Source organism: Solanum lycopersicum, chromosome 8 (genome assembly GCF_036512215.1).
Source record: "Solanum lycopersicum chromosome 8, SLM_r2.1".
In the NCBI taxonomy this organism is placed as follows: Eukaryota; Viridiplantae; Streptophyta; class Magnoliopsida; order Solanales; family Solanaceae; genus Solanum; species Solanum lycopersicum.
In genome coordinates this window covers 48,007,479-48,027,317 of record NC_090807.1, presented here as the reverse complement: position 1 = coordinate 48,027,317, position 19,839 = coordinate 48,007,479, and the positions used below count along the sequence as shown (strand labels likewise).

At 38.4% G+C, this 19,839-nt stretch overlaps 1 protein-coding gene across 1 annotated transcript; it reads right to left on the bottom strand.

The window, feature by feature from the left end:
- Nucleotides 1-15,518: 15,518 nt before the first annotated feature.
- Nucleotides 15,519-16,427, bottom strand: LOC138337993 (uncharacterized). Its single transcript, XM_069288441.1, has one exon. The coding sequence runs from the start codon at nt 16,425-16,427 to the stop codon at nt 15,519-15,521; it is 909 nt and encodes a 302-aa protein (XP_069144542.1).
- Between the last annotated feature and the right edge of the window lie 3,412 nt (nt 16,428-19,839).

The window sequence follows — 19,839 nt, the reverse complement described above, 5'->3', positions numbered from 1 at the left end:
GGTAGGAGATGTAGGTCTCCCATTGGTTGGTTTGATGCGTTCGAGGTCAGACCTTGGGGTACTGATCTCTTGAGGGATTCGATGGAAAAAGTGAAGTCTATTCAAGAAAAGCTTCTAGCGGCGCAAAGTAGACAAAAAGAATATGCAGATCGAAAGGTTAGAGACTTAGAGTTCATGGAGGGTGAACAAGTCTTGTTGAAAGTTTCACCCATGAAAGGGGTGATGTGGTTTGGAAAAAGGGGTAAACTAAGTCCAAGGTACATTGGACCATTTGAAGTACTTAAGCGAGTAGGGGAGGTGACTTATGAGTTAGCCTTGCCTCCAGGGCTGTCCGGAGTACACCCGGTATTCCATGTGTCGATGTTGAAAAGATACCATGGGGATGGAAACTACATTATCCGTTGGGATTCAGTTTTGCTTGATGAGAACTTATCTTATGAGGAGGAGCCTGTTGCTATTTTAGATAGAGAAGTTCGCAAGTTGAGGTCAAGAGAGATTGCATCCATCAAGGTGCAATGGAAGAATCGACCGGTTGAAGAAGCCACTTGGGAGAAGGAGGCGGATATGCGAGAAAGATACCCACATCTGTTTAAAGATTCAGGTACTCCTTTTCGCCCTTGTTTTCCTTCTTTTGATCGTTCGGGGACGAACGATGGGTAAATTGGTATCTAATGTAACGACCCGTTTAGTCGTTTTGAGCAGCAGACTTTATTTCTGGAAAAACTGGCAGAAGCGACGGACCCCACGACGGACCGTCATGGGCACGACGGACCGTCGCAGGGTCTCGTTTCAAAACACTTAGAAAATCTGAAATTGGATACTAAAAATCGACTCTCTGAACTTTGTGACGGAATGGCAGGACGGACCGTCACAGGTGTGATGGACCGTCACAGACCCTTGGTGGAAATTTGGGTCTCTGAACTCTGCGACGACCTGCAGGACGGACCGTCGCAGGCACGATGGCCCGTCACAGGTTGCGCAAATCCCAGGCAGAATCGGATTTCCTTACACGTTTTAAGGGACGTTTGGGACTATTCTTTCCTTAATTATAGATTTCGTGGGTTTATATTAATAACTCAAATTCTTGGGGGTTAAAAGAGGTAACCCTAAGTTAATTAGTGGGGTATTATTGCCATATTTTATTCTTAATTATATGTTAATTTGGGGTAAAAGAAAGAGGATTTTGAATAAGAAAAGAGAAAAGAGAAGCGAGAGATAGATTGATCGATTGAGAGAGAAAGAGTCGAACGAGGAAGAAGAATATCAAAGCTTGGGAGATTGCTTGTTGATTCCAATTCTTCGGTGGAGGTAGGTTATGGTTTTCATGCTTTCATAGTAAACTCTTAATAGAGAATGATATGTATTGGTAGTATTGTAAACCCTACTATATGCTTAATTGTATGTTTGCGTGAATATGATTATGTGATTGTGATAAGATAAGCATGATGAAAATATTGAATCCCAAATCTTGAAAGGAAACTTTAATATACATTATTAATGATGATGCCTTGGTATAGAAGAAGGCTTGATGAATTAAAGTAATGAGATTGATGATGCCTTGGTATAGAGAAGGCCTGATGATTTACAGAATGATATTAGGGGATCGGGTGTCACGAACCGACACATAGATATAGGGGATCGGGTGTCACGAACCGACACGTAGAATTAGGGGATCGGGTGTCACGAACCGACACGTAGAATTAGGGGATCGGGTGTCACGAACCGACACGTAAAATTAGGGGATCGGGTGTCACGAACCGATACGTAGAATTAGGGGATCGGGTGTCACGAACCGACACGTAGAATTAGGGGATCGGAGTGTCACGAACCGACACCAGAGAATTAAAGATAATGAATCTTGAAAGATGTTAATATACTCAATCTAACAAACATAATTCCCAAATGAGTATGGTGTTGAGGCTTGAGCCCTCATGGATGAACTTGATGGTACTTATTGATGATTATAATACTTGTTGTGGCTACATGTTGAGTTTTATAGTTGATTTACGATAATATTGATATATACTGTTCCCTATTTTGAGTTGGCCGATGATATCTACTCAGTACCCGTGTTTTGTACTGACCCCTACTTTTATGTTTTCTTCTTGTTTATTTGTGGAGTACAGCAAACGTGCCATCGTCTTCAACTCAACAGTAATTCAAGCCAGTCTTACTACATCGGAAATTCAGGGTGAGCTAATGCTTCTAGCTTGGACTGGATCTTCTTCTTCAAGTCTTGATGCCTTGAACTTCCGGCATGGACTAGCTTCTTATGTATTTTTAGCTTTTAGAATACTCTTAGTTTAGTCATTTGATTGTAGATGTTCTTGTGATGATGACTTCCAGATTTTGGGGATGATAATAATAGTTTTGAATTGTTTTTATTAATGAGTTTAAGTCTTCCGCATTACTTTCTGTTGATATACGTTGAAATGTTAAGGGTTAGATTGGTTGGTTCGCTCACATAGGAGGGTAAGTGTGGGTGCCAGTCGCGGCTCGGATTTGGGTCGTGACAAGCACCTTGAATACTTCATCAATGAACCCTTGCAGGTCCTCCTCCATTTTGGAGCCAAATAAGTAAGGGGGATTCATCCTCGTAAAATCCCTAATCCTAGAAATGGTAGTGTTTTTCACCCTTGAATCCCTAGAAACTTGAGTGTCTAACACTAGAGTCAAGCTATGAATACTCTCCCTTATCTCAACTTTAGACATAGCCCCTTTTTCAATAGAAAACTTAAGGTCTTTGAGGAGCTTGAAGGGGAACCACCTAATTTACAATCTCCTCATCTTCCCTTAGAGCATTGTTCCTTCTTCAATTCATTGCCTATAAGCACAAGAAAAGGATTAGAAGAAAGGACTAGATAGAGTTAAGACTCTTAGGTACAACTAAGGAATTATAAAAGGTGAAAGTTCCTAAGAATCTCATAGCCTCTAATTCATAAGTGTGGCGCGCTTTACACCCATAAACACGACTCTAGCTGATGTGGTATTTTGTGACATGAACCCTAAATGATTCTCAATCTGGCTCTGATACCATGTTTGTAAAAGCCAGGAGTAGCCTTAGTCGTAACCGGCGACTACATCCTCGAGAGGACTAAGACAAGCCTTTAGCATTCATCATATCATTATCATAGGAAAAAAATTCGTAAAATTTAAAACTTTTACTTTGGAAGTTCAATTTTGCTTCACATATGAAAATAGAATTTAAATTCGTCACTTCATACCGTCTAAACATAGGAATATAGAAATTTGAATTAGGAGTCTAGAATTAGGAAATACAATAATGTCCTCTAACATAAGCAAAGAATTAAAAGCTCGATCATAAGGGTCTTGTCCTCATACATGAAGACTAACTAACTTGGAGAAGCGAGTTCTGAGTATCCTTGAAAAGCGAACATGAGTCCTTAATGGCCCGAACCTACATTGTTTGGGAAAAAGGTAATAAAATATGGTTAGTACATCGTACTTACTAAGTATGGCTTCTATGCAAAAAAATCATCAATGCATGTATAAAAGGACATTTTAGTTAAAACATACTTTTTACGAAGTAAATCCAATATACACATAAAGTAAGAATCATAAGCTTAACCCAATATGATATCAACTAAACATGTAGACAAACCAAGCAATACTTTTTCAATGCAAGGAATAGAACCTCTAACCCTATTCAAAACTAAATATCAACTTAAGCAACCTACTTCATACATTCATTCATAATATCATATTTCATCATAACTTGCTATATTCATAAAGAACATATATATCTTAACATAGATGAGTAATAATCAACATAATCACAAAAAACACTACTAGAACCATCCCTTAGGATCCCACATGTACAATGTATAAGAGAAGTCTCATACCCTCTCTTACACTATGTAGGAAACCCCTCAAAAAAAGCACTAATGAGAATTTATACAATTCCTTTATTCATTTAATTTTACATTAGGGGAAGAAGTTAAAATTAGCGACATTAGACCGTGTGAGCTATTTGGAATCCGGTGTTCTACTCCCACACCGAAAAGAGAAGGTTAACACTTGCCTAAGATGTAACCTTTCGTACATAGATCTCTAGGTGGGTCGAATAAGCTAGAATCCTCTGTGGGAACATAGTTAAGCGTCAAGGAGATTGTTACTAGAAACCTTAGCTTTCTAGACGTGGGGGTTTCCATCTCATGAGACAACACATATCTTAGTGAACTTGCACTTACTAAACATGAGGAAACCCATGCGGGGAGCCAAAATTACCAAATGTAAAACCCCCATCTCATTTACATGCCCTTTCGGTGCTAAGCGTCAATCCCTTTAGTAATCATCTTTAGTCATAGAACAAGTTCACATTAGCCTCTACTAGACACTTATGTAAACATCTCATCGTAATAGCTAATAGGTGATCGCAAGTTAGAACAATCCTTTCACTTTAGAAACACTAGCAAGTGAGTAAACCTTCTACTTTAGCAATTCATTATAATCATGAGAACTACCTTTTAATCATATATAGCATACATCCATACTTCATAGATAATTCAACTGTATAGGGTTAAGGATGAGGGAACCTTGTCATCAACACCAATACAACATATTAGCTACAACATCATTACTATGTAAGTACTTCATCTTACATAATTGAATTTAAAATAGCACACCGTCCATACCTTCTTTCCCTTCATGAGAATTTATACTTCAATCACCTAAGAATGCATAATCAAAACATAAAACAAGGTAATTCATGAATAAATACTATAATTAATATCAACACAACCAATTGACATATAACATTTTTACAATTCACCATATAAAGTCAAGATTTTTATGAAATTGGGGAAGAACATGGGTCCAAGAGAGTCTTGGGCGAGTAACAAGAATTAAACATCATTATATCCTTAAATAACATTAATTGATCATAATTCATCATAATTAATTCACAATTTTGTTTTTCAAAGAAGACCTGCATAAAGAAAAAAAAACCTAGATCTAGGAAAGTTTAAAAACATCCTTGAAGGGACCTCTTGGGAAAAGGAATCCCAAGCGTGAAATAAATAATACCCTAAAAATTTAGACATGAGTTTGAATAGAAAATTTGGGGATTGTCTTCTTCTTCAAATTTCAATGTTTTTTCAATGGAGGTTGAGTAGAGAGAAAATTTAGAGAGAAGTGGGAGTAATTTTGGTTTCAATTTAGGGATTTTATTTGGGTGGGTAAATATGGTATGAGAATGATTAAAAATAAATATATAACCCTCCCCTAAAATTCCCAAAATATCCCTCACTTAATTTGACCTTTTTGTGAAGTCAAACTTGACTTCCAATTTCAGAATTTTCGTCGGGAAACAAGTCCGCATCATGGAGTTGTTGCCAAAAGATTTTCAATATTAGTTTTTGAGACAGTAGAGTACGCGACATGTCCGCAAAAAGGTCCAAACTTTTTTTCCATAGGTGAACCAAGTCCACGACGCGGACTGTTTTTTTCCATGTACAATCGCATGCTGCCTTGGGCAGTCTTTTGGCCAATAGTTGGGTCCTCCCCAAGGACCCCTAGGGTGGTCCTTGGGGAGGCGGGCCTGGGTTTTTTGACCATATAAATATTATTTTACCTATTAAAAGTATTTTTACAAGTTTTATTCTTCATACGACAATCCCAAACCTTCACAAGACCTAAGGACGTTAACTAGTTCATTTAGTAATTTCCGGACATCATGGTTGTCCCTTGATGTTTAGGATCTAATACTTATAAATTAAGTTAAGTACATTAATATAGGTCTAGAAACATCATTTTAAACATTATTCAATAGGTGATGCTATAGTCTAGATCATAGAATTTTCGAGGTGTTACATTTGTAAACATTTATATCACGGTGGGAAATTGCAACAATGGCAAAGAGTAAATTCATAAATTATATATAAATAAAGAAACAAAATAGATAAAACACCAAGAAAATTAAGAAGAGGCTCAAATTAATAAAGACAAAACACAATTTTGATTATAGTTTCTCTACAATTTCAAGAGCTTCATTAGACAATATCATAAACAATAATCTAAATTGTGAAATAAAGAAGGTAAGAACGATTTAATTATTGGGAATACAATTTACTAAGTAACATCACGTGATTTCCTGAAAAAAGAATCAGTTTGTCCCCTGAAACTATAAATACACCCTATAGGTTTTGGGATAGTCTATGTCCTTATGGTAATGGTAAAGGGTAAGATATTTTGTGGATATATAAATGATGTATATTTATATCCAAGATATAAAGGAAATGATTTGTGTTGTAAAAATGAACTATTTTTTAAATTTGAGCTGCTGAACTTTCATATATCTTACTATAAAGGATGATTTCTCGCTATAGCAGTTCTCAGACCTCTATAGTAAGGTAATTGTCACTATAACATTGTTGTTATACAGAGTTTGACGTCTCTATAGTAAGGGAATGACTATTTTACACAAAAAACTACAAAACAATTCTGTTTACATTTTGTATTTGTGTTCTAGAGATGCAAATTAGTAAGATTTTGGGCACCTTGCATCAGTTTTCCCAAGAAAATCACGGGTAAAGGTCACAATTTAACTCCTGATCATGATAATTATTTTTTAAGCCTTAAAAACTATGTGCTTAATATTGGGGAATGTTTTGAACATGACTTCATGTTGGGAAGGACCTTAAGTTGGGGAAGGTGATCACATGTTTGTCGAACTTGGGATTCATTACTAATCTTGGTAAATTAATAGGTCATCTCTGATTCAGTATTTATTGTAGACCAAGAACAAGCCATGTCCCTTTGCAAGGGAAAAACATAGGCTATTTACAGTTTTCAAGGGGCTTGATTAGAGGTAACTTATGGTTGTATGATCCTAGATTACGTAAATATGAATGTTTATTTTTTATACTGTCATATTGTCCGATGTATGCTAGCAAGGATATGAAATAAACTTGGAATTGTAATTTATGAGTTTAACTGTCGTTCTTCATTGTACAATTTAATTATACATGCTTGTTGTGTTATGTTATTATACATTCATGATGTGCGTGTTAGTTTGATCGAATACTACGACATGTATGATACTAGAGTTGGGTTTATGTTTTGTGACAAGACTATCTATTAGATTAAGGTTCCATGAGATGACCGATATTTGTATTATGATCTTGTGGGACATGTTTATGCATTAGTTTTTTCTTGTATTGTTATTTCATGCTATCTGATTTTTAGTCTAAATTTGGTCGGTAATTGTTTCTATAACAAATCATGTAGTGACCGATCCAAAACCTTAGTTGAGAAATGTCTAATTTCAAGTCTAAGGGTGAGCTTTGTCTTTTTGGCTTCTGATACGCTCAAACTATACTTCCCTAAAGAAGTATAAGCGGTCGTATCAAGTAAAGAACCCAAATGTTAGGTTGGGGTCGATCCCACGAGGAAAATGGTTTAGACTTAACTTTGATCTACGATAACTTTTATTTAGTCAAGTCCTTTCCGAAAACAAACAATTAAAGGGGGAATTTTTTGTAACAAAAGTAATTAATTATGTCTAATTAAATAAGTATCTAGTTCAAATATTTGATGTTTATTAAATGACGAGAGAAACTAGGGTGTAAGTGTTCCCCATAGGTTCATAACGCAGTAACCCTAGCTATGACAACACTTTCCTAGTAGCTTGCATACAAAGTGGTAAGTTACGTATCCCTAATTCCTTGGTTCGGCAACTAGTGAATTTCACTCTGCATCTTGGTCTGGCTACATGTGTGTACTTTATTAAACATTGCCTTTTACCTCATATTAAGCATCATAATTGATGTATGGCTTAGTTATTACTTCGGATCAATCGACACTAGCCTATTAGAGAGTGTATACTAAATCTACATTGATAATTCTTTTCTTATTATCTACCTCCTTTATCCGGCAGGTAGCAACAAGGCGAGTTCTAACGTTGGCCACCATTAAAAAGACTTCTAAACGAAAGAATTATCAATACATGCAAGACACTATTCTAGAATTTTTAACTTAGCTAGTTCTACTTTGTTAGTTACCCATGGTTCCCACAACCCTAGATGTGGATTTTGTTACCCATGTTAAGAATTACACAATTCATAATGATTAGACAAGAATTCATGTACTTACTTTAAAAAGTTTGAAGAAAATCCAGAAAATCACTTGAATTAATCAAAATATTGTAGGAATTGATTCCGGAAAAGTGAATTATTTTCCAAAACCCAAAGTTCAATAACCAACAATATAAATCTCAAAATTAACAAAGAGTCTAACCCCAAAAATGAGGTTTTTAGTCTCATTTATAATAAAAGAGTCCTAAAGATAAAGGGAAACCTAAATAAGGAAAACTTCTGTCCAAAACGAGTCTCAAGTCGGCGACCTCACCGACAGACCATCGACGCATCCAGTGGTCCATACTTCAACTCTTTTTTAGCTTCAATGTTCTCCATCATTCTGTTGCCATCAACAGAACGAAATGACGGTCCGTCGATGGCCTTCGTTGCTTCATACATAGAATCTTTTATATATTAGGTACTGGGTTACATTCTGTTAACACCAACGGATTGCTAGGACGGTCCCCCTATGAGACGACGGTCCATCATCCCTTCTTTATCCCCACACTTAGTCAAAAATCCATGATCTTTCCTTATCAATAAAAATCTTCAAACGACGGTTGCCACCTACGGACCGTCGATGGCTCCGTAGTCATCACTTCTGTAAATTTCAGCACAGTCTTCAACGTTTTCATTGTGGACAATTTTCCTGCAAACATGATACACTTAAAGTTACTTCTCGAAAAGAAGTATAAGTGGTCGTATCAAGTAAAGAACCCAACTATGAGGTTGGGGTCAATCCCACGAGGAAAATGATTTAGACTTAACTTTAACTTATTATTACTTCTATTTAGTCAAGTCTTTTCCAAGTACCAAGTAACAAAAAAAGGGGTTTTAAGAAATAACTATAATTGGCTATTTCTAAATAAATAAGTAACAGGTTCAAATATTTGATTTTTATCAAGTAATGAGAGTAACTAGGGCTTAAGTATTCCGGCAAGTTCATAATGCGGTAATTCTAGCTATAACAATCCTTTCCTAGTATCTTGCATGCAAAGTGATAACTTATGTATTCTAATTCCTTGGTCCGGAAACTAGGAAATTTCACTCGCACCTTGGTCCGGCTACGTGTGTATGCTTTACTAAACCTTACCTTTACCTCATATTAAGCATCATAATCGATGTTTGGCTTAGTAGTTACTTCACACCAACCGACACTAGACTATTAGATAGTGTATACTAAATCTACGTTGATAAATCTTTTCTTATTATCTACCTCCTTTGTACGACAAGTAGCAACAAGGTGAGTTCTAACGCGTGCACTCGTTAAAAAGACTTCTAAACGAAAGAATTATCAATACATGCAAGACACTATTCGAGAATTTTTATTTTAGCTAGGTTTTACCTTGTTATATACCCATGGTTTCCACAACCCTAATTACGAAGTTTAGTTACCCATGTTAATAATCATACAATTCATATTAATTATATAAGAAATCATGCACTTACTTTGATGAGATTGAAGAAAATCCAGACAATTACTTGAATTAATCAAAAACTTGCAATAAAGGATTCCGTAAAATAAAGTGATTTTCACAAAATCCCAAAATTCAACACTTAGAATAATAAACCTAGCAAATCTCCAAGAGTCTAACCCCAAAAACTAGGTTGTTACAAGTATTTATAATAATAGAGTCCTAACAAAAGAGGGAAATCTATTTAAGGAAAATTAGCCCAAAAACGCGTCTGAGTCGACGACTAGAGCGACGGACCGTCGAGGTCACGACGGACCGTCGAGAACCTCCGCCGTTCCATACTTAACTCATTTTTCTGCTGCTTTCTTCACCAAGTTTCTGTTAGCATCGACGGATATGGATGACGATCCGTTGCTTGCACAATGATCCCTCGAAGTCTTCCGTTCTTCCATACTTAGAATTTTTTGGAGATGGGTATTGGGGCTACTTTCTGTTAACATTGACGGATGTACAGGACGGTCTGTCATGGCTATGACGGTCCGTCGAGAGCCTCCGTAGCCCCACACTTGGTCAGAATTCCCTAACTTTCTTTAGCAGCCTTTTTCTTCGTACGACAGTTGCCACCTACGGACCGTCGAGGTCACGGTGGACCGTCGATGGCTTCGTAGGTCATCACTTCTGCAATTTTCAGCGTAATTCTCCTACGTTCTCCTTCTGGACAAATTTCCTGCAAACAAAGAGAAAACTTTAAAACCAATTAAAAAAAAAACCTTAGACACACACTAAACTTAAGCAAAAATCATTGAAAGTACAATGATACCACGTTACATCAACACCCTCAACTTAAATTCGTTGTTTGTCCTCAAGTGACGCACTATGACTCACCACAAAATCTTTGCACAAAATTTTCTTATTTTAGCCTTTTGCAATCATCCGGATATCAATACCGATTATTTTCAAATTGTTTTAAGCATGCTATAACTATTAGGCTTGTTCATGTGGATCAGACCATGCCACAGACTCACCACACACCGACACCAATCATCTTTGACCTCTCACTAAGGTACCAATTTTTTGATATTGCAACTAGTGTCCTCACTTCAAAACAACATTTTCATTTTTCACACAATGATTTCAGTTTGAGTATAGAAATTATTTTTTAACACTCACTCTCAGAAAAACTTCTCACCTCATTTATACTTGTTGCAATAGGCTTGCCCTTAATTTTACTGCTTTAAGACCATAATGCACTCTTAGGATCATGATAGAACTTTCTTAGCTTGTAACTTAGGGTCAAGGTCAGGTAGGGTATATTTTGATATATTTTAGTGACTTGTTTCCCTTCTTGACGTAAAGGCTAAGCATCCTACCTTTTTATCATTTTATTCCGCCTTTTTTCTTAATTTTTTTTAACCTTGCTATTTTCCCTTCTTTTTCCTATTGTATAACTGACTCTACTCTTTCTTGCATTTTTTAAAATTTTAAAAAAACTTCTTTGCTTTCAACTTTTCTTGAGTCACTTTTCTTTTGTTCTTTCTCTCTCTTTATTCTTACAACCCCACTTTCTGGAGTATTCCTCATAATAGTCACCCTCTACTCAACTCTTTCCCATGAGTCAAGGTACACAACACCCAAAGTTGGGTCATGGCCATGACAAGGTTGTTTTCTCTATTAGCCACCCTCAACTTATACTTTTGGCATAAGCTGAGGTGCACATTTCCAAGGAGGGACCAGGGCCAACACATTGTTCCCAAAAAAGATTAGTTGGGGTGAAAAAGAAAAATCTATTTTAAGCTCAAATCATTTGGATCAAGAAGGGATTAATTTCATTCATTTTTTTAGTTATTTAGGCTAATGGCTATATTGAACAAGGGCCTATGATCATTTCCTAATTGTCTATTACGACTTACTTTTAGCAGGACTAACCAGGAAAAGTCTAGCTTAGTACAAATAGTGGACTATTCAAATTTTCCTCACACTCACTTGACATCTCATTACTCTACCAGATTATCAGACACCTAGTTCGATTCTTAGATTTAGAGTCATGCAGTGGTGTATCTCTATGTCATGCTTAGAGACACACATTTATCAGTTACTGTACCTAGTCATGCAACATTTTTTTAAATCAAGATATCATTTTGTTTAGCCATCATGCTTCAAATTCCATTTATATACTATGTACAAAAGATACCAACATGCCAATTTAACAATAAAAATAACCAGTCTCTTGGGGAAAAAAGAACACAGGCAAGAAAACCCCAAGAGAGGATTGTAAGTTGGGCTACTCAGACTTAACCCTAGCACTCCCTTTCCATTTAACCCACCCAAATAAAAAGACATGCAATTTCCCCCAATGCATAAAAGTATATAAAATAAGGTGGTAGGTGAAGTAAACTTGAGGCGCAAAGCACCGGTGATCAACAAGCTGGCGGGTCCAGTTGTTCAGAACCCGATCTATCTGTAGTCGGGACACCCTCACTAGTGTCCTCAGGAACAATAGCACCAGCAGTAGTGGTCCTCTCAGACTCATCAACTCTGGAGCTAGACGCCCCAACAACCAACTCTATAGCCCTCAACTGGCGGTCCTCCTCAACAATAAGCAAGGCTCTCCTTGCATCTTCCAACTCAAGGCGGTCCTTCTTCCGAGCCTGGGACTCCTCCTCATCTCTAGTTCCGTGCCTCTTGTCACGCTCTCGAGGTGGAGCTGGTGGCACTGTAGGGACCTACATCCCGAGCCGTCCACTCCAGCCGATGCCTGGTGAATAATTCCTGAATAGCTGGCATTGAGGGGAGACTCCTCGTAAGGACCCGCCTCTCTAGTGTCAGGGTCAGGGTCATGACCCCCTTTTTATTCGGCAGCTTGGAATTGGTGTATACCTGATATTGCCCCTCAACACACCGTCGGTTAGGCTGATCATCAATCGGGTCGGGGAGCCAGTCTATTGCGCTGGAGTAGAGTCGGCACTATTAGCCTCATCAAACGAGGAAGACTGGGATGCGGTGGTAGGAGCAGAGGCCTCCTCTGACCCAAAGACCTCCTTAGAACAAGACACTTCCTCAGAACCGGAAGCATCCTCAGAGCAAGATGCTCCTCAGACTGTGTAGGAGACCCAGAAGCTGTGCCGGTTAGTATGCGCTCCTCTTAAGATGGGGAGGGGGTGACTACGCGGGCTCTACTCTCGTGGTCATGGCTCTAGTGGAGCGGGCACTAGAGGTAGGAGTGCGGGTGCCTGGTGGCACGTTCTCTGGGTCACACTCATCATCTGAGCCTATGATAAGCCGATTCGATGGGGCGACTGACTTTGAACGCCCTCGTGAGTAGACACGGTCCTGTTTAGGTGTTATTTGTACTTGCATACAGAAGTAGTTAGTAACAAAGGAAGCAGCAAAGCATAGAAATAAAATGACAGTGCAAAAGTACAGAGTGCAGGACGGACCCATCGAGGGTCCGTCGTAGGCACGACTGTCCGTCATGGGTGTCCGTCGAGGAACACTTAGAATTATTTTTAAAAACATCAAAAACAAAGGTTCTGACAGTGTCGACGATTGTGAAGAACAGACTGTCGAAGGGATGACAAACCGTCATAAGGGTCCATCAAGAGACACTTAGAATAAATTTTAAGAATGTCAGAAACAAAGGTTCTGACAGTGTCGACGGTTGTGCAGGATGAACCATCAAAAGAACAACGGTCCATCAACAAAGGTTCTGTTCCGTAGCCTCATTCCAATCCATTTTCAACTTTTTCATTGCCCATATGCCCTTGTCCTCTAATTAAACCGGTAAGTGACAAGTCTCCCATACACAAGTTGGTATAGGGACATACCTATGGGAGTCTTGTATGCTGTCCGGTAGGCCCAAAGAGCATCATCAAGCCTCCTTGACCAATCCATTCTACTAGCATTCACTGATTTTACCAAAATTTGGTTAATCTCCCTGTTTGACACCTCAACTTGCCCATTAGTTTGAGGATGGTAAGGAGTGGCACATTATGGCGAACCCTATATTTTTTCAATAATCCCTTAAATAGCTTGTTGCAAAAGTGAGATCCCCCATCACTAATAATAGCCCTTGGGGTGCCAAATCTAGAAAATATGTTCTTTTTCAAGAACGCAGTGACCTTCTTCCCTTCATTATTCGTGAGTGCAGTAGCTTCTACCCATTTAGACACATAGAATGTCACAAGAATGTACTTAATCCCATGAGAACTCACAAAAGGGCCCTTAAAGTCAATGCCCCACACATCAAACAACTCTATCACAAAAATGTGATTTACAGGGAGCTCTTGCTTTCGCGAAATGCCATCGTCTCTTTGGAATCTATCACATGCCTTTGAAAACTCATGAGTATCTTGGTGGATGGTTGGCCAATAGTAGCCACATTGCAAGATCTTGTGAGTAGTTCGAATACCATTATGATGCCCACCTACAGGCGAAGAATGGAATGCCTCCAAAACACTCAACATCTCAACTTCCGGCACACAACGCTGAATAAGCCCATCAACACAACTCCTATATAAGTATGGATCATCCTAAAATAATTATTGAACATCATGCATGAACTTTTTTCTTTGATGAAAGGACAAGTCCGGTGGAACGATATCACTAGCCAGATAATTCGTAAAATCTGCGAACCATGGGATCAAGTCTTGGGAGGAAGCTAATATTTGCTCATCAGGGAAAGTATCATCAATCTCAGACTTTTCACCCAACTCTATCATTGCTTCATCTTCTAATCGGGACAAGTGATCAACAACTCGATTTTGGGTCCCTTTTCTATCTTTTACCTCAGAGTCAAATTCTTACAATAGTAATACCCAATAAATCAACCTCGGTATTGCATCCTCATTGACATCAAATATCTCAAAGCAGAATGATCAGTATGCACTATAACTCTAGTGCCAAGCAAATAGGAGCGAAATTTCTCGAAAGCAAAGACTACTGCAAGGAGTTCTTATTCAGTCATGGTGTAGTTCTTTTGGGCTTCATTAAGGGCTTTACTAGTATAGTAAATGGTATGAAGGATTTTCTCCATTCTTTGTCCCAATACCACACCAAGAGCAACCCCACTCGCATCGCACATCACCTCAAAGGGCTTGCTCCAATCCGGAGAAATGAAGATAGGTGCAGACACCAACCCTTAAGACAAGATTCATCAAAATGAAACTTACACTCCTGTTAAAGCAACTTGCACAAAGGATGTGCAATCTTTGAAAAATCCTTGATGAACCTCCGGTAAAAGCCTACATACCCAAGAAAACTTCTCAGATCTTTTACAGAGATAGGTGGAGGAAGTCGCTCTATCACCTCAACTTTAGCTCGATCAACCTCTATACCCTTCTCTGAAATGCGATGACCTAATACAATACCTTCTTTCACCATGAAGTGACATTTTTTCCAATTTAGCACAAGGTTGCAATCTTCACACCTCTTAAGAACCTCAGACAAATGATTCAAACACTGCTCAAAGGAGTCACCAACCACTGAAAAATCATCTATAAACACCTCAATAGTGTCCTCCACCATATCAGAGTATATTGACATCATACATCGCTGAAATGTGACTGGTGCATTACATAACCCAAGCGACATTCTCTTGAACATGAAGGTCCCATAAGTACAAGTAAAGGTTGTTTTCTCTTGATCTTTTGGTGCAATATAAATCAGATTATAACCCGAATAGATATCAAGAATATAGTAGCACCTCTTTCTTGCAAGTCTATCTAACATCTGATCCATGAAGGGCATAGGAAAATGGTCTTTCTCGGTCATGCATTTGATTTTTGGTAATCCATACATACCCTTCATCCAGTCACCGAACTCATCGAAACAAGATCATTTTTCTCAATGGGGACCACAGTCATTCCCCCTTTCTTAGGTACACACTGAACAGGACATACCCAACTACTATTGACGATTAGATAAATCAATACATCAACCAACCACCTAATGATTTCCTCCTTTACAAACTCTTGCGTAGGTGGTTTCAAACGTCTCCAGTGCTCAATATTTAGCTTATGATCGTGCATGAGTTGGATTTTATGTGAAAAATCTCGGGAGGAATCCCAATAATATCCGCAATAGTCCATCCAATAGCTTTTTTGAACCTTTTTAACACCTCCACCAAACTCCCAACTTGATGCACATTTAAATCTGATGCAATAATTATCGACCAAGTGTCACCTTTTCCCAAGAATACATACCTCATATGAGGTGGTAGAGCCTTAAGTTGTACTTTTAAAGCCTCCTCTATTAATGGTTTCGCGGGTGTAGACTCGCGATGCATCATATCTAACTCTAACTTCATTGGTTTAAATCGAACATCACCTCGATCAAGTACCGTGACCAATGACTCATACTCTTCAATACAATCACTATCAAAATTCATGATTACTGCCGCTAGTGATTTTACACACAGACGCTCTTCTATTTGTACCTTAGATGACTTTTCAACTTTGTAAGATATGGCAGATACCAATTGGATCTCACCACTTTGCCTCATGGACCTACAAACTTTGAAAGTCACTTCTTCATTGTTCAATCGATATCTCATTTGCCCTTTCTCCATATCAAGCAAGGCTCTACCTGTAGCAAGGAATGACCTTCCAAGAATAATATGCACCTCAAAATCAAACTCACATTCCAGAATAACACTATTGGCCGAAAAGATGAATGACTTCACCTTTACTAACAAATCATGGAGTATCCCAGTAGGCCTCTTTATCGTTCGATCAACCATCAGTAGCCGCATCATAGTGGGCTTTGGGTCACCCAAACCTAACTTCTTATAAGTAGACAAAGGCATGAGATTTATGCTTGCTCCAAGGTCACATAATGCTTTTGAAAATTTTAATAACCCGATTGTACATGGAATAGTGAATGCAATCGGATCTTCTTTCTTTTGCACTAGAGACCTCATAGTAATAACACAATACCTCTAGTGACAAGCAAATAGGAGCGAAATTTCTCGAAAGCAAAGACTACTGCAAAGAGTTCTTATTCAGTCATGGTGTAGTTCTTTTGGGCTTCATTAAGGGCTTTACTAGCATAGTAAATGGTATGAAGGATTTTCTCCATTCTTTGTCCCAATACCACACCAAGAGCAACCCCACTCGCATCGCACATCATCTCAAAGGGCTTGCTCCAATCCGGAGAAATGAAGATAGGTGCAGACACCAACTTTTCCTTCAACTCACCAAATACCTTCAGACAAGATTCATCAAAATGAAACTTACACTCTTTTTAAAGCAACTTGCACAAAGGATGTGCAATCTTTGAAAAATCCTTGATGAACCTCCGGTAAAAGCCTACATACCCAAGAAAACTTCTCAGATCTTTTACAGAGATAGGTGGAGGAAGTCGCTCTATCACCTCAACTTTAGCTCGATCAACCTCTATACCCTTCTCTGAAATGCGATGACCTACACAATACCTTCTTTCACCATGAAGTGACGTTTTTTCCAATTTAGCACAAGGTTGCAATCTTCACACCTCTTAAGAACCTCAGACAAATGATTCAAACACCGCTCAAAGGAGTCACCAACCACTGAAAAATCATCTGTAAACACCTCAATAGTGTCCTCCACCATATCAGAGTATATTGACATCATACATCTCTGAAATGTGGCTGGTGCATTGCATAACCCAAATGAAATTCTCCTGAACACGAAGGTCCCATAAGTACAAGTAAAGGTTGTTTTCTCTTGATCTTTTGGTGCAATATAAATCTTATTATAACCCGAATAGACATCAAGAAAATAGTACCACCCCTTTCTTGCAAGTCTATCTAACATCTAATCCATGAAGGGCATAGGAAAATGGTCTTTCTCGGTCATGCATTTGATTTTCGGTAATCCATACATACCCTTCATCCAGTCACCGAACTCATCGAAACAAGATCATTTTTCTCATTGGGGACCACAGTCATTCCCCCTTTCTTAGGTACACACTGAACAGGGCATACCTAACTACTATCGGCGATTGGATAAATCATTATAGCAACCAACCACTTAATGATTTCCTCCATTACAAACTCTTGCGTAGGTGGATTTAAACGTCTCCAGTATTCAATACTTAGCTTATGATCGTGCATGAGTTGGATTTTATGTGAAAAATCTCGGGAGGAGTCCCAATAATATCCGCAATAGTCCATCCAATAGCTTTTTTGAACCTTTTTAACACCTCCACCAAACTCCCAACTTGATGCACATTTAAATCTGATGCTATAATTATCGACAAAGTGTCACCTTTTCCCAAGAATACATACCTCATATGAGGTGGTAGAGCCTTAAGTTCTACTTTTAGAACCTCCTCTATTGATGGTTTCGCGGGTGGAGACTCGCGATGCATCATATCTAACTGTAACTTCTTTGGTTTAAATCGAACATCACCTCGATCAAGTGCCGTGACCAATGACTCTTACTGTTCAATACAATCACTATCAAAATTCATGATTACTGCCGCTAGTGCTTCTACACATAGACGCTCTTCTATTTGTACCTTAGATGACTTTCAACTTTGTAAGATATGACAGATACCAATTGGATCTCACCACTTTGCCTCATGGACCTACAAACGTTGAAAGTCACTTCTTCATTGTTCAATCGAAATTTCATTTGCCCTTTCTCCATATCAACCAAGGCTCTACCTGTAGCACGGAATGACCTTCCAAGAATAATAGGCACCTCAAAATAAACCTCACATTCTAGAATAACACTATTGGCTGAAAAGATGAATGACTTTACCTTTACTAACAAATCATGGAGCATACCAATAGGCCTCTTTGTCGTTCGATAAACCATCAGTAGCCGCATCATAGTGGGCTTTGGGTCACTCAAACCCATCTTCTTATAAATAGACAGAGGCATGAGATTTATGCTTGCTCCAAGGTCACATAATGATTTTGCAAATTTTAATAACCCGATTGTACATGGAATAGTGAATGCACCCGGATCTTCTTTCTTTTGGACTAGAGATCTCATAGCAATAGCACTACAATGTTGCATTCTATCGTCATCTTTAAAATCAACCGATCTTTTCTTAGTTACCATATCCTTCATGAACTTGGCATAATCGGGCATTTGTTCAAGAGATTTGATCAAAGGGACATTGATGGAAAGCTATTTCAACATTGTAATAAAACACCAGTATTTGCCATCCTCTGTCTTTTTCACTTACCTTTGTGGAAATGGAGGTGGTGGTCTAGGCATAGGGGTCATACAATGTCCATCATTTTTAGGATTTTGGACAGTTTTGCTAGAAAGAGTGCCCGGTTAGCGTGTATTCACAATCAAAGACAATTGGGCCATTTGCAACTCAAGATGCTTGATCGAGATTGCATGTGCATCAACTTTTTGCTCAATACTTGCTAAGTCACTCCTCAACTCTTTTGTGTGCTCATCACTAGCATTAAACCTCCTCCTCATTTTCTGGAACATATCCTCAACTAGCGCCATACTACCTCTACCATCCCTAGGAGCAACTTCATGATTTTGAGGTGGAACATAGGGCTCATTCCTATTGTTTCCGTTACCATAGTTACCCCGGTTGAAGTTGTTGTCGCGGTTGTAATTACCATCTCAGACATAATGACCCTCTCGGTTGTAATTACCATAGTTTCGACCTTGGTTTACTTGACCTTGGCGCTAATTTTCCTGATTAGAGCCTTGGGCGTTTGGTCGGAAACCCCTCGTCTAATCATTTACATCATAAGAGTCCACTTCATGGTAATACTCATCAGTTGGCAGTGGTGGTTTAGACAAGTAGTTCACCACATTTACATTTTCTGCAACCCCAATGAAATGTTACAACACCAACCCAAGCTCAGTTCTCATTTGAGCCATTTCCTCACGAATCTCTTCTGTGGCTGGATTGTGTATGGATTGCACTGCAAAAAGTGTTTCTCCCAGTATCTAACTTCCTAATGCTCCAAGCTTTATTATTTTGAGAGATTTTCTCCAACTTCTCAGCAATCTAAGCATAAAGACACTCCCCATGTTAATAATCATACAATTCATATTAATTATATAAGAAATCATGCACTTACATTGATGAGATTGAAGAAAATCCAGAAGATTACTGGAATTAATCAAAAACTTGCACTAAACGATTCCGTAAAATAAAGTGATTTTTACAAAATACCAAAATTCAACACTTAGAACAATAAAACTAACAAATACCCAAGAGTCTAACCCAAAAAACAAGGTTTTCAAAAGTATTTATCATAATAGAGTCATAATAAAAGAGGGAAATCTATTTAAGGAAAATCTTCCCAAAAACACGTCTGAGTTGACAACTGGAGCGACAGACCGTCGAGGTCACGACGGAAAGTC